This window comes from Blastomyces gilchristii, assembly GCF_000003855.2.
Source record: "Blastomyces gilchristii SLH14081 genomic scaffold supercont1.20, whole genome shotgun sequence".
NCBI lineage: Eukaryota > Fungi > Ascomycota > Eurotiomycetes > Onygenales > Ajellomycetaceae > Blastomyces > Blastomyces gilchristii.
The window spans coordinates 438535-459585 of record NW_003101663.1 but is presented as its reverse complement, the minus strand read 5'-3'; the positions used below and the strand labels follow the sequence as shown (position 1 = coordinate 459585).

Here is a 21051-nt window from a genome sequence, read left to right as displayed (position 1 = left end):
TACGACCCCACCCCAACATCCGTCATATCCTCTGCCTCACTGGTTCTCGTCGTGTCGACCGCTCATGTCGTTGGTAGACCGGAGATTAAAACCGTCGGTTGCTTCTTCGAAAATTCTTCCAGAAAGAAAAAAGGGGTCGTCTGGCCAATCAGTATCAGGTCTCATTTGACGAATGCTCCTCCTCGCAAATTTTATGCAGCTTCGCTCTTCTTAGCGGCGGCTCTTGAGCCATCAATTGGCCCCAACAGGCCCTACGTCAGCCACTCCTCACTAGCTTGTCGGGTCACCGCCTGGAACACCCAAAGATGGTGTCAAGAAATTTCATGTCTGGCTAATCTTCACCTGCAGAAACCAAGCTAAAAATGACGTCAAGTTGCTTGACACTGCCAAGCGAGCGGTCAATAGTCCATAAACCCTGCAAGGGACTTCTCCTGTGGCTGCTCTTTGCGCAGACAAGGCAGTCCACTACTAGTTACTGGGATCTCTCTGTCAAGGATGCTGTGCGATGCCCCGTAACTAGGTAGTGAGATGCAAATCTTCTTTTAGGATGATCAGTCCTAAACGCTGTGAAGAAAAACAACTTTGGAATAATCCTGGCTTAAATCGAGTGAAAACGTCGCTCCAAGAACGTACGGTACGGTATGTACAGGGGGACACGAGAGAGAAAGGTTATACGAAAACTGTAAAATTATCAATCTCTCGAATCAAAAAGTGGATTGCGTCCTTTCAGTTTCGATGCTGGTTCTCAGCGTCCCCTCCAAATCACTCATCCTTTACCACGCCAGCGGTTTAATGATAATGGGAAATAATGGAAAATTGACAATAGCTAACAACAAGGAAATTACAAGCAGCCGCAGACTATATTAATAATAAGTGCTCGTCGGTTAGATGATCCGACCAATACCTGGAAGTTACACCGTATGCCAAAAAGAAAACACTATACGATTTACATAAAAATCAGCGACGCCTGCCCCTTTCTAGGGTTTCATCTTTGGTTTTTTCTGCCTTATTCATTCCTTTGAAGGGCCCCTTTCGGCTGCCTCGGGTCTATTATATTACATTTCACAACCTGTCTGGAGACCGGATGTCCAATTCCACCGAGATTCCTCCCAAAATTCACCAATCCCACATCCATTAGCGGTATGATGGTCAGAAACATCTATGATGGCCGGCGCACACGTCAACCAAAGGAGGAGCCATACGGAGTACACGTTTTCTATTTCAGCCGCAGGTTAAATCATCCTAGCGCTCTACACTTCAATCGATAAATTTCGGATACCTAATTTCGAAGCTGGTGCATGTGTCAGATGTGAAGATAGGGGTGCATGAATTTAATTTAAAGCCAGCTTAACTCGGTTATTTCCGGCCCCCAGGCTTGGCCAAGGTGCAAGGAATGTTCAATTCGAAATACTAAAATTGGTACTATTACTCAACTATGTACAGAGCATGCATGCTCATTCCCGCTGATATCTTGAACTACAGTGCGCTTCGATTGTATATAATTGTACAGGATTTTGCTTCATATTAACCCATCTCCGAGGTAGAAATTATAGTGACGGATAGCGTGGTGCTGATTACAGAAAATAGCACCTGATCCTTCCACTTGCCCAGTGTCACGGAGTGACTGCGCACTTATCTTACAGGTTATCAACTCCTAAGATCGTATATTCTAAAGAAAGAAAGGCAGGGGAAAAAAAGATATAAATACCCCAAACCTGTCGACAGAGAATCTGGCCCGCAACCACCAAGCGGATGTATAAAAGGGAAAATAAGCAGCAGGGGCGCAAGGGGATGTTTGCGTATTATCCTCGTCGATACATTCCTTAGAAGCCTGGAACGTCCATGACAACCGAGAAGCGTGCACCAAGCGACCCTCGCATGTCATACAGAATGTAGGCATGTCTACCTCCCCTCATGGTGATATCCTTATGCAGAACTATATCTCCGATTACAAACGGATGCAATGCATAACTAGATTTCAGAAATACGTGGAGCGGCCTGAGCAAATTGTAATAGGTTGAAAAATTGTACTACAGGAAGACTTTTGGGAATCAGCAGTCGCATTCCAACCCTCAGCGGGCGCATTTCAAATGGAAGGGTATTAAGCTCGTTTGAGATACTTAATTTTGCCGTTGAATGGTACAAGGATATCCACCTCGGCGTAGGGATGTGATGTTGGTAGCTCGAAGACGAAGCAGTAATAAAACAACTTGCATTTCAGCATCTCAATATTATCCACTGATATATCCACATTCTGTAGTAGACAAAGTAGTGAGCAAAAAGTAGTTTATAGTCTGGACTGAGTTCTGTCAACGGTGTTGACATGGTATTGTCGCTATCGTTTGGAGTCCTGTTCATAAGCCTCAGCAACGCACTCAGTGGGATGAAGCAAATAAGCCAATGCCACGTCTCCCGCAAGTTCCGTGTAAGTGATAGTTTGGCAAAGTCTACGGACACTCTTAACAAAGGTGAGGGGGTAAAGGGCGCAGTGTGGCGGTAGCAGGTCATATCAATGAAAGTGCACACCCAACGTTTTCAAGTAGAACTTACATATGAGCCAAGGTTTTGGAAAACAAGACTCCATTTCTCCTTGTCATCTGTCATCTGGATACATTCCAATCTGAGCCGACTTTAATCCCAACCTAATCCCAGTAGGACTCCATAACATCGTTTCTTAATGAAAACCCTCTGAACCACGCGCAAATAGAGCAGCAGGAATACGGTAGAAACAGGGCCATCGAGTCCTATATATCCAGGGTAGAGTAGGCGACGTGTATGTTGGCTCCGGACGAAATAAAAATGTGCATGTGGATGAAGAACGGTATCAAATGTCCAGAAGGCGTCATAGCATGTAGTCTGTAGTCAATAAGGTCACGCTGAATAAAATTATACATCAAAAGACCAGAAATCGGCAATGGGTGATGCCACTCACACAATCTGCCAAGTGGTTGCGGCACTTTAAGCTAGAAGGAACCGGTTTGTCTCCATTTGTGGTTTTTGGAGGTCTGTAGTAGGAAGAGGCGAGTTTCGGTTTCTGCAGAGCCATGCATTCGGGCCTGGGTACCATTCCTCCATACGTGGATGAAGCCAGGGCGTGTATGGGGTAGTAGTAGGGGGAGAAAGTGAGAATAATATGTATCATGGCTAGGTAGCGCGTGCCCCTACGTTTGATATTATTCTCCTGTAATATCATGCCCTGTCTGATATGATATATCACATTTATCGAGTGAAAAAAAGAATTTTGAATTCCAAAGTGAATTGGTACTGTCTGAAAAATTCAATTGAGCTCTATGTTGTTCTCCGAAACCGTCAATGAGCCGCGCGTAGGCGGGGAAGACAAAAAATACAAGGGAAAATCTCTGATATACAGGTTTGTGCATAATGGGGGAAGACAACGTTAAAAAAGGATGAGGCTAATACAGAAAAATGAGAAGTGGAAAAAATGTACAACAAACGATGATGCATCCTTCACCGTCTGACCCAGGCGGGCATCTTTCTGGCTTTCAAGTGACCATGCTTCTTTCTCTCGACTTGTCTAGGGTCCGTAGAGATACAGCCGGCTAAAACCAAAACATAAGTCGTCAGCAGCGGAATAATTTTCATTTCATATGGACATTGCAAAAATATTAAATGATATAATAACGTACCTTTCCTTAATATCGGCTTCATGGCAGGCTCATGCACCAATAGAGCCTTCCCAAGAGCAACAGTAATAGCTTCCGCTTGACCAGTAACACCACCACCCCGCGTAATAGCAAACACGTTATATTTATCTAATCGATTCGTCGCCCTTAGGGGCCAGAGGGCACTCTCCCGGTCATGGACGCGAGGGAAGACCTGGACAATATTTTTGCCATTGATAAGCACCTCCCCGTCGCCCTCAACTAACCAAACCCTCGCATGTGATGTTTTCCGTCGGCCAACACCTCTAGCCCTCCCCATCTCGTCGAGTGTCTTGGGCGCAAGTTTCTGTTGGTAGGGGTCACCAGGTCGCGTGAAAGACTTGAGCATATCCTTCACTTCCTGCGGTACCTTGTCTGGTCGGATCTGGTTTAATCTAGCGAGAACCTTCTGCAGCTGGCGATATTTGGCAGCCGGCACCTCCTCGTTGATGGCATTTTTGTAGTCCGCGTGTTTAAGGAACGCGGTCCGTGGTGCTTCACCTGGAGGAACGGTAGGTAGCAGGAAGTATTTACTGTGTATTTGTTCCAGCTTCAACACATGATCGATGAACTTCGGAGTTCCGGTAAAGTAGGCCGGCGAAGCAGGGAGAATGCGTTGTGGGGTGCATTTCAGTTTCGTCGCGTCAATTGGAGGCGCAGCGGTAATATCAAGTTGTTGCTCGGGTGATGTTGATAGGGAGCGTCTCTGGGGCCGCAGATATGTGGTTGCTGTGGATAGATATGGCTGGTGGGAAAGGTGACATTCCGATCGGAAGCTATGCTGCGCAGATCTGAGAGCGCGAGCAATGCAGCTCGGCCCCTGCCATGCCATTGTGTAAAGGATTTGCCTGTGAAAGGCGATATTCAATTGCTGTCTGATTTTATACTCTTCCTACTTCGTCGTCGATGTCATTCCATTCTCATAATACCATCCTTTTGGATTTTTTCGAGGTGGATAATTATATCACGTGCCTACCACCGGCGGCTCTGTTTCTCCGATCCGAAGGTGGGCCCAAACAGGAAACTTTCAACCTCTCCATTTTCGATTCCAACAAAATCTTTTTCCCCTCCACTTAACACCAACTCTTCCCTCTCTCTCTCCTCCCCCTTCACAGGACTTTCCAATCCTTCTGTGGCTCTCAATATGACTTTCGGCACACTCTACGGTCTCTCTGTAAGTTAGCTCTGTGCCTTGTGTGCTCTCCTACTCTACATTTCCCAGTTGTGCTCTCTTGCTTTTGCAAGATGCAGCAATGAGGGGCTCGATGGGCACAACTAACACCCAATTCTTCACCTCCAGGACAACCCACGCACCACTGCGTGCCGGGTTGCAGCCAAGGCTAATGACCTTGAAGTTAAACTCGTTGAGAAATCATCTATCAGCCCTGCTGAGTACGAGAAGCACAATCCTCTGAACAAGATCCCCACCTTCGTGGGCGCCAATGACTATGTCTTGACTGAGTGCATTGCCATTGCCATTTACCGTATGTACCCCTCCTCCTTTTCCTCGCCTGTTATTATCGTATAGATTTCTTCGCAACTCTATATACATATATATATATGTCTTTCATGATGAGTCATATTATCATTCAGTTATCCCTGACAGAATTTTTTTCCTGTTGACTACTCTTAACTCTGATCACGGTTGCTTTTTTTTTTCTTCTTTTTTTCAATTTTATAAAGTGCAAATTTTGCCCCACTTGCCCTTGAGATGCCTAGATATTTTCAGATGTTCGTATCCAAACTGACATTGTGAAATATTGTAGTCGCGTCCCAGAATGAGAAGACCACCCTTCTAGGCAAGACAAAGCAGGACTATGCTTCTATCCTCCGCTGGATGTCGTTCGCCAACAGTGAGCTCCTTCCAGCTCTTGGTGGCTGGTTCCGCCCTCTTGTTGGACGCGACCCATACGACAAGGCTTCCGTTGAGGCCAGCTCTAAGGCTGCTCTCAGTGCCCTTGCCGTTCTCGAGAAGCACCTGACCGTTAACACTTATCTGGTTGGCGAACGTATTACTCTTGCTGATCTCTTTGCTGCTTCGATGACTTCTCGTGGCTTCGAATTTGTTCTTGGCAAGACCTGGCGATTGGATAACCCAGCCGTTACCAGATGGTATGAGACCATCGTTAACCAAGCCGTTTACAAAGCTGTCGTTCCCAACCCAACTTTCATTGAAGAGGGCTTGGAGAACGTCCCCCCAAAGCCCAAGGCACTGGAGCCTGAAGAAGAGCCCAAACCAGCCCCAAAGCCCGCCAAGCACCCTCTTGAGAGCCTACCCAAGCCATCTATGATCCTTGATGACTGGAAACGCAAGTACTCCAACGAGGACACCCGGTCCGTTGCCATGCCATGGTTCTGGGAGCACTACAAGCCCGAGGAATATTCCTTGTGGAAGATGGAATACAAGTATCCCGAGGAACTCAAGCTAACTTTTATGTCCAACAACTTAGTTGGTTAGTTAATACGCTCGTTTAGTGTTTCCCTTCATTATCGCTAACATTTTCCGTTATAGGTGGCTTCTTTACCCGTCTTGAGGCCTCCCGCAAGTTCGTTTTCGGCGCTGCCTCCGTTTACGGAACGAACTACGACAACGCAATCGTAGGCGCCTTTGTCATCCGCGGCCAAGACGCTGCAGCTGCTTTCGACGTCGCTCCCGACTGGGAAAGCTACTCTTTCACCAAGCTGGATTCCAGCAAAGAAGAGGACCGCAAGTTTGTTGAGGACCAGTGGGCCCAGGACGTTTCCATCACCATCAACGGCAAGGAATACCCCTCCGCTGATGGCCGTGTCTGCAAATAAAGAGTGAGCGGATTGATTCCCACGTCGATTACGTGTTGCCACGATTCCCTCCCCCTGCCTCAACCCTATCTCTTTTACCTCCCGCACACGTTTTTACAGGATGCTTTCCACAGCACTATTATAATTTTCTTCCTCTCCTTCCAACAACATGAGGAGCAGCGGTTGACGATATCGCACAATGAAGTAATGTGACAATGATTCGATTTAGTGTAGTTAAAGAGAAAAGGAGTACAAATTTCATCCAAAAAAAAAAAAAAAAAAAAAAAAAAAAAATGATGATAATAGGTCTTTCATCCAACTATAGAAGTAGCATGAATTCATTCGTAGCGTAATATAATCCTGAATATGACGTTGGCCGGCGATGTGATGGAGCGTTTATCATCGACTACATAATGTCCCCCTCCAGCAACAATAAAATGAAATGAAAAAAAAATAAAAATAAAAATAAACATAAATAAAACATGCTAGACAAAAAGAAATAAAAAACAAACTACTCAACCACCCTCCTCCCCCACGGCATCTCTTTTCTCTCCTTCCCAGCAACCTTCTTTCGCCTCCTCTCCAACGCCCTCTGCTTCTCTTTCCCACTCATCTCCGTAAACCTCTTCGCAACGGCCTCCTTCTTTACCTCTCCCCTCTTCAAAAAGTACGGCTTACTCTTCTTTCCCTCGCGTATCAACTCCCTCTCCTTCCGTCGATGCTGTACTAGCACCTCCCTTTCCATCTCCTTCCGCTCAAACGTGCGCTGTCGATCACTCATAGAGGTAATCTGGCGCTTGAGGCGCGCGAGCTCGCGCTCATCATAGTTTGTCTTATGTTTCTTGGTTTGTAACGTTGAGACCTGCTTGCGCAGCTGCGCAATCTCGTCTTTGCGGTAGCTGTCAAGGAAGGCGTAGTTTTTGCGGGCGTGGATGGCGGCGTTACTTGCGGTGGACGAATTGCCGTTTGTGCTGTGGCTTAGGACGACAGAGTCGAAGCGCGGGTCACGGGCTTTGGGAACTGGGGGTGGTTCGAGGATGGTGCGTTTGCGGGAGACGGCATGGCGGGAGGATTGGATTGTGGGAGCGTGTTTGGAGGTTCGGTGGGTGAGCTTTTGAGGCGGTTTTTTGGCGTTGGCGGCGAGGTGTTTTTGGTATTCGGATAGTTCTGGTTCTGGTTCTTGTTTTTCTCCACTGGATGAGGCAGAAGGAGTAGGCGAGTGTCGGCCAGGAACTTTCGCTCTTTTGGGCGAGATGCCCCCTGTTGAGGCGGTTGGCCGCTTTCGCTTTCCGAGGGATGCTTGGGCCTTTGCGAGGGCGCCGAAGGAGATGGCGTTTAGCGAGGGGTTTATGTCGGAGGAGGAGTCCTCTACATCCCCATCATCGTCATCATCTTCTTCTCCTTCGTCATCGTCCTCCTCGCTATGATCTTCAGCGCTATTTTCTTCCTCCTCTTCTTCGTCCTCAACAGATTCGCCTCCCTCTAACCCTTCATCTGAGGTAGACTCGCCCGAGAATTGCTCAAACTCGTCCTCTTCTAGCCGAGCTCTTACCCGCTGATTGAATTTACTTGAAATCGGCATGTTGAGATCTTGCAGGATTTGTAAGTACATGTTTCTTTTCTTTGGTTGGTCGGATGTGTTAAATTATTCTGCCGGGATATTCCACCAAAGCGGTCAGGCCGCTTTCACGTGATATTCAAACCCCTTTTTAACACTTATCATACAAAGTCATCATAATTTATTATTCTTCTAGAATATCTCACCTTCTGATCCGTTTGATGTTTTAATTATAGATTTAGAACTTTGTACCAAACTTATGCCTGAAGGAATCAACCAAGTATCCCCACAGCCTTCCTCGGTGAAGTTTCAGGGGTCTCCCAGGATACTCCAAATACAACATTCAAAACCTTCTACAGCTACTTGGAAACGGTACCACTATTCATCCCCGTTTAATACATTTTACTGTCCTCTTTAATGGAGTATACGCCGGTCTGGCATACGGGTTAGACCATTCCTAGTGGTGGCTGTCTCTGTTGATATGAAGAATATGCTACGAGTCCGTAGACCAGCATAGTTCATGCGAGGGAGGCATGAGCCAATCAAGCCCGTTTCCACACATCCAGGCCACCGCGCGTAAATTCGTTGAGATAATCCACATTTTGGTGTTTGGTTGCAGAAATTTAGTAGTAAGATACCTAACCACCGACATTCAAGCTGCGCTTGGAGTCTACTGAGTTGGTTCGCTGGGGTCCGAAAAAAAAAAACAAATATTCCGACCGCTTGACCCTGGAAATGATTGCTTGTCACCAATTCATTGGTGAGCGTCAAGTGTTTGAAATAATGCAACGAAGAATAACTATCTTTCCAGGTATGCGGAAACCAAGTTCGAGTACTTGAAGCGATGACATCCATCGCTTCAGTCGTCACTCTAACAGCGTGCAAATCAGAAGCACACCCAATCTCGAGGATCGCGTTCCATTGGCATATGGAAATCTCCTTTGGGCGAGACCTATCTCAAACTGGATAAAAAGACCTTCAAAATTCCAATTGATGTGAAGAATGAACCGCCGTTAGAGGGGGGTGTGATTACCATTCTAAGCAAGCAAGGTGGTCGACTGGTTCTTGAACAAGATCGCTTATATGTTTTCAAGGGCGGAACGACTATAAGGCGGCGTCGAGGTTGAAGCCATGAAGCTGGTAGCGAAGCACACCTCCGTCCCTCTTCCCGAAGTTATCTACAGCGTCATCAATGATTGCTGTGGTGAGATCGGGATGATATCTCTCGACCCTCTAATTGAAAATTTGGACTGCCCAGGAACCCCTCTATGCACAGATGATGATCTCAGAACCGGGACATGCCGCCGCTATCTCTGTTTCGGCGGCGTGCGATATAAAATGAGTTATCAGACATGCTCCCTCGATCATCAGGGACTGTCTTCACACGCGCTGACATTGCCCCACGAAACATCATGGTTGATCACAATTATCGCATCACCCGTATCCTCGACTGGGAATATGCCGGGTGGGCGCTCGGTAGAAATGGATGGATCTCCCTGTGATCCGGGAATTGGATATCTGGACATTGTAGCTGCGAGGCGGGTTCTATTTTGATGGTACTTGCAAATACTACTGCTAGGAGTACTACCACAGTCCGCTGTGAAAACGTACAGTTGCAATGGCTGAGATATGGCTGATCCGCCCTCTGAGCATTACCCACTGAAGTATTAAGCATGTTCAAGCCACTCACTTGACTGATTAGTGGTAAAGTGGGTTGACCAGCCCGGACAGGTGCATTTTGTTACCTGATATTGTGTGTATATCAGAAAAGGAGTCGGGATAAACACATATGACCATAGGAAGTGGAAAACAGTGCTTCACGTCCGCTCAGCTGTACTTAAGCCACTCACCAGCTGGTTTTAAAAGGTTTTATTTAAAATAAAATGATTTGAAATAGAGGTGCGGAACGCTAGTAATTTAAGTGATACAGAGAATATCAGCCCTCCTGAACCTGTTTAGAGGTGGATTCCGGGCTCTGCTGACGCCTGTGAGGAGCTGATTGGGCACTACTCAGTGCCTATCTTTTAGGGCCCAAGCCCCTAAAGATTCAAAGAGGTGGACCGGAACAATTTGAATCCGGTACTGGAATTTCAACATAAATTTCTAGCCTGTACTCCGTACAGATTATTAGATGCCATATAATTTACATCTCACAACTAAATCGATAGAAAAGCGCTTTGATCCTTTTATACATGGAATGATTATATAGTCATATTCATTCCTTGCTGTTTTCCTCTCCTCCTATTTCTTATATGATGGTCCGATTGCACCCTTTGCGCTCTCACTTCTTCAGTTCTTCCAAGCAATCGCGGACAACAACAGACACACCAAGCCGAAGCATGGTGAGTATTGAAGCAACCCTTCTCTCTGTTCTCTTCTGTAGCCTGCTTTAGCGCTCTATTTCCCTTCCTCTAAAGTCTTTCTCAATTGCTGCAGTTTGCCGCTATCACGGTACATCCTCATTCCACAGCTCAACAGCCCCGCGCCCCGGCAGATATGAGCACTCCAAACCGTCCACCGAAGCGCGAGGATGACCGACAGATATCTAGACCAGATTCATGGAGGCCTTTTAATAACAGATGGATGGCACATGAGCAAGACAGGAACCAGAGACCACAACCCTACGAACGGACGTCTTCATTAGGGTACGAGGGGAGTAGAAGACGGAAACGGGAGCGAGCCTTAGATCCCGATGCGCCCACATACCGTACCTACACAACGCAGGGCTCCTTGCAGGATAGGAGATATGTACCTGCATCTGAATCTGTATATGCGCGGACGGCGTCGATGTGAATATTTTACCTTTCCCCTATCTGTTGAACGCTTTCAAAAACTTTTGTTAATTGTAATATCTAGACCCGTGTCGGGCGCAGCAGCATCACCACCATGGCTATTACCAAACTATTCCTCCCAGCAATACCAACAGTCGCAATATCACAACCAATACCAATATCAAAACCCATACCAAAACCAATATCAATACGCTCTCTTCCAATATCCTCCGCTCGCCTTCCCAATGACGTCCCCATTTACCGCTATCAACGCATACTCTACACTGGCCACTCCCCACCACCCCGTCTTTAATGGACAACGTGATCCTGGCACGCATCCATCCCGACCTGAAAGCTCCAATCCTGATCCGCGCCCCCAGGCCTCCCCGCGCCGCCGCTCTGTTACTCCCCCGCGCGCCGTCCCTCCAACATCCACTTACCTCGCCCAATCCTCTTCCCCGCCAACCCTAACCACAGCCACCCAACCCCTCCTCATTATCCTTGATCTAAATGGCACCCTCATACACCGCATAGGCCGGCGGCCAATCCGTTTCAGGACCCGTCCAGGCCTACACGCCTTCCTCAAGGAACTCTTTGAGAACTACACCGTGATGGTGTGGACGAGCTCGCAACCGCAGACGGTGCGGGAGGTACTGGAGAAGACATTCACGGCGGAGGAGAAGGAGCAGTTTGTCGCAGTTTGGGCGCGGGATACGCTGGGGTTGAATGCGAGGCAGTACGCGGAGAAGGTGCAGGTTTACAAAAGGCTGGATAAGGTATGGGCGGATAAGGGCATTGCGAGATTATACCCGGGATTCACTGAAAGTGATGATAATAATGCCGCTACTACTCCTGATTCTACTACCACTACCGTTATAACTATTCCTCCCGGCGACAGTAGCGTCGAGAAAGCGAAGAGAAAGAAGAAAAACAAGAAACAAAGAGCCAGAGAAGCCACAGCCGCAGCCGCACCATCTGGCAATAATACCCCCTGGAACCAAACAAACACTCTCCTCATCGACGACAGCGCCCTCAAAGCCCTCGCGCAGCCATACAACATCATCGAAATCCCCGAATTCACAAGCGCACACCCGCCAGAGCATGAGGAGAAGGTACTCGACACCGTCCTCCGCCAACTGCGCGTGCTAGCGCACTATGCGGATGTTAGCTGCAAGGTGCGGGAGTGGGAGGAGCTGAGGAGGGGTTTGCAACGGCAGCGGCAGGAAAGGGGAGGGGAGGTGGGAGTGGAAGCGGATTTGCCACAGTCGCATTCGCAGGCGGATATTGAAGGGTTCTGGGATGCGCAGTTGGCGAGGGATGAGGAGGCTATTCGACGGATGAATGGGGAGGGAGAGGGCGCGGGCGCGGGCGCTAGCGGCGGCGACGGCGTGCGCGCTGCAAAAGCAGATGCAGATGCAGATGCTGCTGAAACGGGTATATCGACACCCCGTCGCGAAGAGTGCGATTCGCAGGCACCGCAGGCACATGTACAAATCCTCCAGACACACAGCCAGGAAAGGACGGCGGGCTCCAAGCAGCAGCACGAGCACCGCTATTCATCCAGCCTCTCGATCGAAACGCACACGCTGTCCCGTAGCGGGAATGAGGGAGCAAAGGCCGCAAAGAACTATATAAAGAGGCAGAAGAACACTGCACCTGCACGGCACGATGTGACGACCGGTACAGGTGCTATTACTTTTACTGGCGAGGGGAGTAGAGGTGGATACGAGGATGTTGACAGTGAGGCAGATGGTGGTGTTGTGTTAAGGGTCCATTGAATGACGGAAATTAAGACCTACTCTGTTTTGCCGTTTTCGGAAAAATGGGTGGTTTTAAACCTAGTCGGTTATGTGAGGGTTAGGCAGATGGGACGGAGGGGGATGGATTTTACGAGTCTTTCTTTTGTTTTGGTTTTTTAAACTTGGGATTAATGGGGTTGGTTGCATTGCATTTTCGCACTTTGAGAGCTGACATTTAGCATTTGGCAGTGTACTGTACATTTGATTCGATTGAGGGGGGCGGGAAATCCTTTTTTTTCTCCCCTCTCATCCTCCTATTTTGTTTTCTCTCTTGCTCACGCATAAACCCATAATAATACACATAGAACTCCGTCTCCGTGCTTTCACCATGTATAGATAGATACATACCTCCCTTCGAAGGGAATGAAGAGCTTTAGAATCCGCGAGACAGAATATCCTACAGTGCCTAAATTCACATACACGAAACAAAACACCCATGAATCTCTTTCTTCCAGCATACCACCTACTCTCTATTACATACTACATATATATGACAAAAAAAAAAAAAGAGAGATCAAAAACAGCATGCAATGCACGAGATGCAATGCAGACGGACGAGCGGTGAAGGAAAGAAGGGTAGGACAGATCATCATAGATCTACGGGAGGCCAGGCAGGCCGCTCACTCAAACCAGGCTCAATGGAGAGGTTCATATATATAGCTTTCTTTCTCTCATCACATATGCAGGCTGATCAGTTTTATAAATGAGTATATTTTATTTAGATTGCATTCAACCAAGATATACCTACATCTCAGCTAGGTGGCTAGAGTTGAAGAAATGATTGATAATACTTGTAGATATATAGCTGATTAGGTAGTAATTGATTTACTCAATTAACAGTGCTGTGCATGTATATAGCATATTCTTCTCATTAGATATTAATTTTTAACAGAATGGTGTGTGAATGAAAAACACCACTCAACTATTCAAAAACTGAAATAATTAAGTTTTGCCTAGATCAATATGATGACTATGGAAAGAAAAAGGAAATAAGAGTGTTACTTCATCTGAAAGAAGGCAAAACTGAATCTGATATTCAAATGTTGAAAAAGAAAATGTGAAAGGTAGATAGATAGATATAGAAGAGAAAAAAATATAGAAGTTTGATAATTAAAAAAAAAAAAAAGAAAAGAAAAGAAAAGAGGAAAAAAGTAATCACTCAGAGAGAATGAAACTTTTCCAAGAAGAAATGAAAAGAAAAAGAGAAGAAAAATTCCGAATCAGAAGTAGCATGCACCAGACACCCGTTGTGAAATACTAGGCGAGAAAATAAATGGAAAAAAGCCTGTAGAAGCGAAAAAAGAGGGAAAAGCTGCAAAGAAATTTAAAATTAGAAGAATGAGAAAAAAGGAGGGGGAAACGGCAAAAAAGTGAAATGTCAAGAAAAAAACAAAGTTGAGTTCAAAAAGATGGATGTGAATGTAAAAGTGTTAACGGGAAATAAGAAGCAAATCAAGGTAAGAAGCGTTTTTTGAGCTGGGGATATGTATAAAAATAAGGGGGCAGGAGAAACGAAGATAGATAAAACGAGACAAAATGGGTAGAGCGAAAAAGTAGAAAAGAAAAAAAAAAGAGGAAGAGAAAACGAAAGAAGAAAAGGTAGAGCAAGACAAGACATGACCATCAACATCAACAGCATTTATCAAAAGAAAAAACCGGGGAAAAATATTTGTATGTATATGGGAACGTCGACCAGGCAAGCCCTGCAATCAAATCCGATCCACATATCATTTGTACCGGTACCAATTCTCAGGCACGCGCATAGCGTAGTAGAGATCGGATCGGCCACCACAATCCCTCCAGTAGGAGCAAAAGGGAGAGAAACCGTTAACCGCGCGAACACCAAAACCGAGAACCGAAACCGAAACCGTAACGGAAAGTGATATAGATCAAATCAATCAATGAAATGGCAAGGAAATCAGAAGAAATAAAGGGAAATGGACGAGAAAAAAAAAACCCCTAAACCCTACGACCCCGCAAACAAACCACCCCCCCCCCCCCCCCCCCCCCCCTTCCACATTTCTCCGCCCTCAAACTCCATTCCATCCAGTCACAACCCACATCTCACACCCCTTACGAATGGAACAAATCCCACGCCCGCGCACACAAGCCCAAAAACTCCTCTTTCTTCCTCCGTTGCGTCTCTGGCGAATCCCTCACGGCTCCAAACGCCCCTCCTCCAAATCCAAATGCACCGCTCGTTCCAGTGGAATAGCTTGCACCACCAGCAGCACCAGCGCCATGCGAGTGATGGTGATGACCGCCGCCAGGACTCCCGCCATGCGCTGCAGTTGGCCCATGGGATGTCGTAGATGCGGCGGTCGCAGGGGCGCCGCGGAATCTCACATCCGGGGGCCCGGTGCCCAAGGGCGGGCTGCCATTATCGCGCTCGTATTCGTTGCGCGTGCGGCGGCGGCCGGAGGTTGAGGGTGGGTAGGGTTGTTGTTGCTGCTGCGGCTGTTGTTGCTGATTGTGGTGGTGGTGATGGTGGTAATGGAGTGAGTTGGAGGTGTGCTGCGTGCCGTTTATACTAGCACCGGGAGGAGGGGGTGAGGTGGGGTGGTGGCGTTGGTTAGTATTATTGGTGGTGGTTGAGTTGGTGCTGCCGTTGTAGTGGATGATGCGCGGGAGGAGCTCTTCACGGCCGCCGGCGAGTTCGTGCACGGCTTCTTCCGCGGAGCGGTATTCGCGCGCGCGTTTTGTGGTGGTGGTGGAAGATGTGGAGGAGGATGTTGGGTTGTTTAAGGCGAGGGAAGGGGAGGGGAGGGGTCCTAGATTGTTACTATTATTGTTGCTGTTGGCATTAGAATTACTGGTGGAGTTATTATTAAATGAAGAAGCGGTGGATTGGTAGAAACCGCCGTTGTTATTGTTGTTGGTGTTGCTGTTGCGGCTGTGGGAGTTGTTATTCCTGTCATCGCGGTCCCAGTCACGGTGATCGCGGTCTTGGTTGCGGGGGACGAGAGCATCGGAGCCAAAGACGTCAGCGATCGGCGGGAGGCGGTTGTTTGTCTGGTTCGCGGGAGTAGCATGGTGGATGGGGGAGTTCATATGAAGGTCCGAAGGGTGGTTCATGAGATGGCGGCTGATGGGGTGGGGGTGATGACGGCCGGTGAAGGTCTGGTGTAGCGGGGCGGACTGGATGACTCGTTCATTCGCGAATTGTGAGGCGGAAGGGGGGACGATTGATAAGCCCGGTGGAGGTCGTTTCTTGGAGGAAGGGGTTTTGAGAGAGCCGAACAGATTTGATTCTGAGGGTTTGATGCCATCCGGACCGTCCCCCTTAGCGGTTTTCTGCAGCCGGGATTCGATTATGGATCTCTGCTGGTCTCTGACGGAAATGCTGCGTTGGAGCTGCTCGCGGATGGCAGGGTCTTGGGTTTGGAAGCCCGGAGATAGACAGGCCAAACCAACATCATGCATAGCAGTCAGGCCACCTTCTCTTGCGGTCAAGGGGCCGCGGGATGTGGACGAGCCAGATTGTGCGGAGAGGGTGCTGGCAGAGAGGTCGAGTTTGCGAGGGCGATGACGGGAGCTGGAGTGAAGGCTGGGAGAGGTTGGAGGTTCCTTTTTAACTGATATTTTGGACGAGCCAGCGCCCCCGCTTCGAGAACTATACGGGTTAGTTTACTATATTCAATACTAAGGAAAATGAAAATGGATTCAAGTAGCGCGGTGAGAGAGAAAAGCGTACGTATTTGGCGAACGTTTTCCATCAGGGGGAGTAATTTTCCCGGACGCGCGATCCGTAGTTGGCCGCGAAGGGGTGGAGGTGGTAGCAGGTTGAGAGGAGGAGGAAGACATGGGAGCGAGGACAGGATGGGAGCTGGAAGAGAAGGAGTCGTTGTCACGGCCACCAAAGGCACTTGGACGATCACGATCACGATCTCGGTCGCGGTCACGGTCACGGTTATGATCACGGTTGTGGTCGACCATTGGGGGGAGGGGAGCAGCGGTGGGTGGAGCGACCGCAGTGGACATATCTGGGTGCGACGGCGAGATATTATCGGGTGGGGTTAGTTGGAGGAGGAAGGGAGGGATTGATTGATTGGGAGGATTGGTGTTTCGTCTTGTAGGGGAGTGTACTCCGTAGAGTAGCCCTGGTTCGCACGAACCGACAGTCGGGAGCGATATAAATAAGACGATAAGGACGATAAGGACAAAAGATATAGCAGATTGAAAGAACCAGATGAAAGAGACTAGGTAGATATATCTCCGCCCAGCTGATTTTTTTTATTTTCCAGTTCAAGGGTTTTTGAACTAGCCAGCCAACCGTTCCACAATGGGTATTTATTTCTTCCAAACGAATGATCGACGATAGGTCAAACGGGGATTAAAAATAAGTAAAACGAATGGATAGTTAGGGAAGTTCTTCTTCTGCTGCTGCTTCTTTTTTTCTCTTCGTCTTCGTCTTTGTTGTCGTCTCCTCGCCTACCTCTCCCGTCGCAGTCTTCCCAAAGCAAGCAAGTAAGTAAACGAGCGAAACGAGGTAGGTAGGTAGGTAGGAGGAGGGACGAGGCCGCGAGCGATGTTGGACTGGACTGGACTGAGATGCAAGTTAGCCGCCAGCGTGTGAAAGAGAGAGAGAGAGAGAGAGAGAGAGAGAAAAGACGAAGAAGAAGGGGGGCCAAACCCAGGCCGTCCAACAAGTTAGCAAGCTCGCAGCTAATAAGCACCCAGCAGATACTGGAGCAGAACGGGCCAGAGCAGACAGTTGGGATAGTCGATGCCTGTTGCCGCTGGCGAGTGGGCGACGAGCGAGCTGGTTGGCTGGAGGCGGGTTGGGGAGTGGAGGGGGGGCTAGGAGGAGGAGAGGAAGAAGAAGAAGAAGAAGAAGAAGAAGAAACAATAGTTGTATAAAATACAGACAGGGACTGACTTACAATAGTTGACTATTAGTTGATTACTCCAGCAGCCAGGGGGAGAGAGAGAGAGACAGAAGAGAGGGAGAGAAGATGAGGTTGAAAGAGAAGTGGAAGTTGAGATAGACAGACAGACAACATCTCTTTGTCCATCACCATCACCATCACCATCACCATCATCCTCTGTGTCTATTTTCTAGTTTCTATCTTCCATCTTCTCCCTTCTCCGCTTCTCCTCTTCGCCGTCGTAAATATCGCCGGCTGTTTCAACCCGCGACAGAACACGGGCGATGCTGTTTCAGCTGTCCGCCAATTAGACCTGCGACACGCTGCTGTCTCGTCTCGAAGATCTTGGTGAGCGAGTTTCCTCTGCAAGATATTATTTATTATTTATTAAATATTAGTTATATCCAATATCTACAACTGCCAATGACTGAATTACTCCTTCAATAATATCTCACTAACTTATAATATCCCAAATCCTCCTTCGTTACATAAAAGTTACCATTCATCTCAACCTCTTTTCGTTTCGAGTAAGCCCCTGTAACCGCCCTAGCCATTGCTAGCACCAACAATGGCCCCCAGCCCAACCAAGCCCATGCGATTGATAGGCCTGGATAGCGGCCAGTCGGCGGCCTCTGTCAGAGTCCGCTGCGTCTGTTCTATGTGCTCACTACCAATAATATCCACTATCGATCCACACTCACTCGGGAGGAAATCTTCCCCTTCCTCCCCCTTCCTCAGGCTGGACTCTGCACCCATGCAGGGACTTGATCTTCGTCGTCGTCGTCTTCTTTCATCCCGAGTCCCGGGTGTGCAGAGAAGTGTGTGCAGAGGGAGCTGGTTAGGATGTTTCATTTCTCATATCTCACACCACCCCCGCCCGGGCCTGTTGAGGGTATTATTTAACAAGGTATGTAAGCTTGTGAAATGAGGATTATTTCAGTAAATGTAGTTACTGGGGTTAAAAAAAGAAAGGGAAAAAAAAAAAAAAAAGAAAAGAAAAGAAAGAAGAGAAGAGAAGAGAAAAAAAAGGACCATGGGCCCCCCTCATCATTCTACGTATACTACTATTTACTATGCCACAGCTAATATACGTTACTGACTACTGCTAACCCGTTCTTCTTCCAACACGGGCTATCTGGAGAAGAGGGGATGAGGGGATTTCTCTCCTCCTTCCCCCCCTTTTGGTACTAACTACGACGAGGAGTCTGTACTCTATGCTCCATTATTGCTGAATTTAGTATGCTTGACGTGAGATTCTACATTAGTCTGTCGTTATCTGATAGCTAGCTTTTCCGTGTATGTATATATATCTACACAGCTGCGTATGTATTATTAGATTTTTCAAGAGAAAACTAGGGAAAGGAACAATCGGGCCCTTCTCTTTCCTTTCGTATTTTTTTTTTCCCTTTCTTTTTTTCTTGTTCCCCTCTCTCTGACTAAATAATTCTGGGCTCAATGTTTCCTTTAAAATTTTTCCTTTCCTTTTCTATTCAATCATTCATCATCCTAAGTATCTCCATTTCAAGCCTTGGTTACTTTCACCCCGTGATATCTCCAGTCGGCTTATACACAATGGTCGTAACGCACTAGACGAGACGTATCTTAGTTAGCAAAAATAGATACAAACCATGATTATCATATAACCAAAAAAAAAGAAAAGAAAAGAAAAGGAAAGAAAAGAAAAAAGAAAAAAGAGAAAGGAAAACCTCACCTTCGCCTTATACCTCGTTGACACACTCGTCGCCAACACCCCATTCTTAATACTGCTCGTCGCCAAATGATTCAATGTCGTATGATTCGGCATATTTAGCACACTACTATCATCCTTCATCGGCGTCGTCATGTTCAATATCGACCGCGAAAGCAGTATCGGCAGCATAGGGGGCACTGGCGAGTCACCAATGACATTTGCCGCCTGCTGGTAGAGGGGCCCGTCCTCTTCCTCGCCGTCTATGTCGGTTAGGAAGGGCGGGATAATGGTGCGGAAGTCGCCGGGTGGGATTTCTTCCTCGGGCGGCTGCCGTTCCTGTTGTCGTTGTTGGTGTTGGGAGGAAGTGTCGGTCGAGTCGGAGGTGTAGTCGCGGTCTGAGTCGTGGTCCGGGTGGACTTCGAGGGTGTCCGGGAGCACCTGGGGTGGATAGAGGCCTGGGGGGATGGAGTATTTTGGAGGCCGATCGCGGTCGGATTCGCGACGGGGGCGCGAGAGTTCTTCGGGTTCTGGGATGACTTCGATGTAGTTTACCAGGTGGTTAGTAAAGTCAACGGCGGTGGGGAGTTGGTCAGATGTGCTCATTATCCCGTCGACGATGAATTTTAGGTGGTGGGTTCCAGGACGTAGTTGGAGGGTGGCTGTTTTGACACCATCTTCCGTTTCGCTGTATAGATATGTTAGCTATCATAATGATATATATGGAAAAAAATTAAAAAAAGTTAAAAATTAAAAATAAAAGAATAAAAATAAAAATAAAAAAACAAACCTCTTATGCAATCGAAACTTCCTCTCCCAATTCACAAATGTCCCCGTAACATACACCTTCTCTCCACTGCCCCGCCACTCAATCGTCGTCGTCACCGCCTTATTAACACCTAGCCCTCCAATCCCAACGCCCATCCCCGCATCCACCTCCAATTCATCAATCATCTCGTCTTCCTCGTCCTCATCCCCCAACCCAGCCCGACCAGCCCGATCCACGCCCTCCCCACTTCCCGATAACTCCAAGTCCGCCCTATCACTCAGCACAGGTACAATCGCATGCGGCCCAGTCATCGACGATGGCGCCACTATCGGCGAGCCAGGTGCCGTCGTCGCATCACCAATGGGCAATGGTAGCCGCGGGGGGCGCGAGAGATGTGCGGAGGCACCATAGTAGGCACTTGACGTTGGACCTGAAGGTTCTATGGGGCGGTATTGCTCGCGATGCACACTAATATTGTGGCGCCTGGTTACATTGGTACCGGCGCCTGTATTGTTGGCAGCACCCGGACCCCGGTCGGGCGCGAAGGGGACGCGGACTGCCTTTGAAGGTTCTGGGGAGGGTTCCCCCTGGTAACGAGTGGGGAGATGTTCACGTTTATCGCTGGTTTCTCGCTGGTATCTTGGGGAATCTCTATGTTGCGGTTGCTGCTGTTGGAGGTGGTCATATCGTGAGGAGTCACTGAGGTTACGGGACTGCAGCCAGTGGTGAACAGGGCCCTGCTGGCGATGAGGGATGGGATGGCCAGTCGCGCTTTCTCGAGTGGCGGACGGATCGGCGGCGGAAGATTTAGTACCGGTGCCTGTTGCGCCTGAGAGGGCCTGAATGGAGGTGCGGCGATTTACGCGCCTGTCATTGTATGTATTTTGCTGGCTGCCCGCCGTAGCTGGATAGTTGGTGTTGGCGTTGGAATCCCCGCCAGGTTGGGGGGGTTTGGATGGGGTGTTCCCCATTTGTTGGGCGGGTTGTATCCCACCTTTTCAATCTGGCATATAATCAGATGGTCAAAGTTGGCTCAGATAGCGAACTGTCTCGGGCATTGTCTGCCCACGGTGTTGATGTATGCATGTAGATACAGGTTGTTGTACAGATCCAGCCGCGATGAAGTCAGACGTCTCTTATCAGCTCGGACATTTTCCAG

The 21051-nt window shown here is 48.1% G+C and overlaps 8 protein-coding genes across 10 annotated transcripts; 3 read left to right on the top strand and 5 right to left on the bottom strand.

Annotated features, from left to right (window-relative positions):
• Positions 1-1417: 1417 nt before the first annotated feature.
• Positions 1418-4720, bottom strand: BDBG_07736. Of its 2 annotated transcripts, XM_031723228.1 has the most exons (4): positions 3648-4720; positions 2551-3560; positions 2215-2350; positions 1418-2030 (listed from the first exon to the last, which is right to left on the bottom strand). In XM_031723228.1, exons 1-2 carry the CDS (start codon positions 4492-4494, stop codon positions 3469-3471), a joined length of 939 nt encoding a protein of 312 aa, XP_031580354.1. In that variant the 5' UTR covers positions 4495-4720; the 3' UTR covers positions 1418-2030; positions 2215-2350; positions 2551-3468. The 2 variants fall into 2 exon arrangements, with proteins under 2 accessions (XP_031580354.1, XP_002621897.1); XM_002621851.2 differs by having other exon boundaries at positions 1418-2350.
• Positions 4622-8050, top strand: BDBG_07735 (elongation factor 1 gamma domain-containing protein). Its single transcript, XM_002621850.2, has 4 exons — positions 4622-4836; positions 4963-5146; positions 5429-6115; positions 6175-8050. Exons 1-4 carry the CDS (start codon positions 4807-4809, stop codon positions 6459-6461), a joined length of 1188 nt encoding a protein of 395 aa, XP_002621896.1. The 5' UTR covers positions 4622-4806; the 3' UTR covers positions 6462-8050.
• Positions 6735-8051, bottom strand: BDBG_07734 (rRNA biogenesis protein RRP36). Its single transcript, XM_002621849.2, has one exon. It carries the CDS (start codon positions 8020-8022, stop codon positions 6952-6954), a length of 1071 nt encoding a protein of 356 aa, XP_002621895.1. The 5' UTR covers positions 8023-8051; the 3' UTR covers positions 6735-6951.
• A 135-nt stretch (positions 8052-8186) lies between these two features.
• On the top strand, positions 8187-9954 carry BDBG_17666 (uncharacterized protein). Its single transcript, XM_031725334.1, has one exon. It carries the CDS (start codon positions 9130-9132, stop codon positions 9550-9552), a length of 423 nt encoding a protein of 140 aa, XP_031580353.1. The 5' UTR covers positions 8187-9129; the 3' UTR covers positions 9553-9954.
• Positions 9955-10051: 97 nt separating this feature from the next.
• Positions 10052-13112, top strand: BDBG_07733 (NIF domain-containing protein). Its single transcript, XM_002621848.2, has 3 exons — positions 10052-10340; positions 10435-10787; positions 10855-13112. Exons 1-3 carry the CDS (start codon positions 10251-10253, stop codon positions 12545-12547), a joined length of 2136 nt encoding a protein of 711 aa, XP_002621894.2. The 5' UTR covers positions 10052-10250; the 3' UTR covers positions 12548-13112.
• Positions 13113-13222: 110 nt separating this feature from the next.
• Positions 13223-17834, bottom strand: BDBG_07732. 2 transcript variants are annotated; one of them, XM_031723227.1, is made up of 3 exons: positions 17202-17834; positions 16263-17114; positions 13223-16181 (listed from the first exon to the last, which is right to left on the bottom strand). In XM_031723227.1, exons 2-3 carry the CDS (start codon positions 16547-16549, stop codon positions 14642-14644), a joined length of 1827 nt encoding a protein of 608 aa, XP_031580352.1. In that variant the 5' UTR covers positions 16550-17114; positions 17202-17834; the 3' UTR covers positions 13223-14641. The 2 variants fall into 2 exon arrangements, with proteins under 2 accessions (XP_031580352.1, XP_002621893.2); XM_002621847.2 differs by having other exon boundaries at positions 13323-16172; positions 17452-17828.
• A 23-nt stretch (positions 17835-17857) lies between these two features.
• On the bottom strand, positions 17858-18390 carry BDBG_07731 (uncharacterized protein). The gene has a single exon (XM_031723226.1). It carries the CDS (start codon positions 18286-18288, stop codon positions 17983-17985), a length of 306 nt encoding a protein of 101 aa, XP_031580351.1. The 5' UTR covers positions 18289-18390; the 3' UTR covers positions 17858-17982.
• Positions 18391-18467: 77 nt separating this feature from the next.
• BDBG_07730 (Snf1 kinase complex beta-subunit Gal83) lies at positions 18468-21027 on the bottom strand. The gene is made up of 3 exons (XM_002621845.2): positions 19914-21027; positions 19148-19811; positions 18468-19022 (listed from the first exon to the last, which is right to left on the bottom strand). The coding sequence occupies exons 1-3, from the start codon at positions 20861-20863 to the stop codon at positions 18975-18977; spliced, it is 1662 nt and encodes a 553-aa protein (XP_002621891.1). The 5' UTR covers positions 20864-21027; the 3' UTR covers positions 18468-18974.
• Positions 21028-21051: the final 24 nt, after the last annotated feature.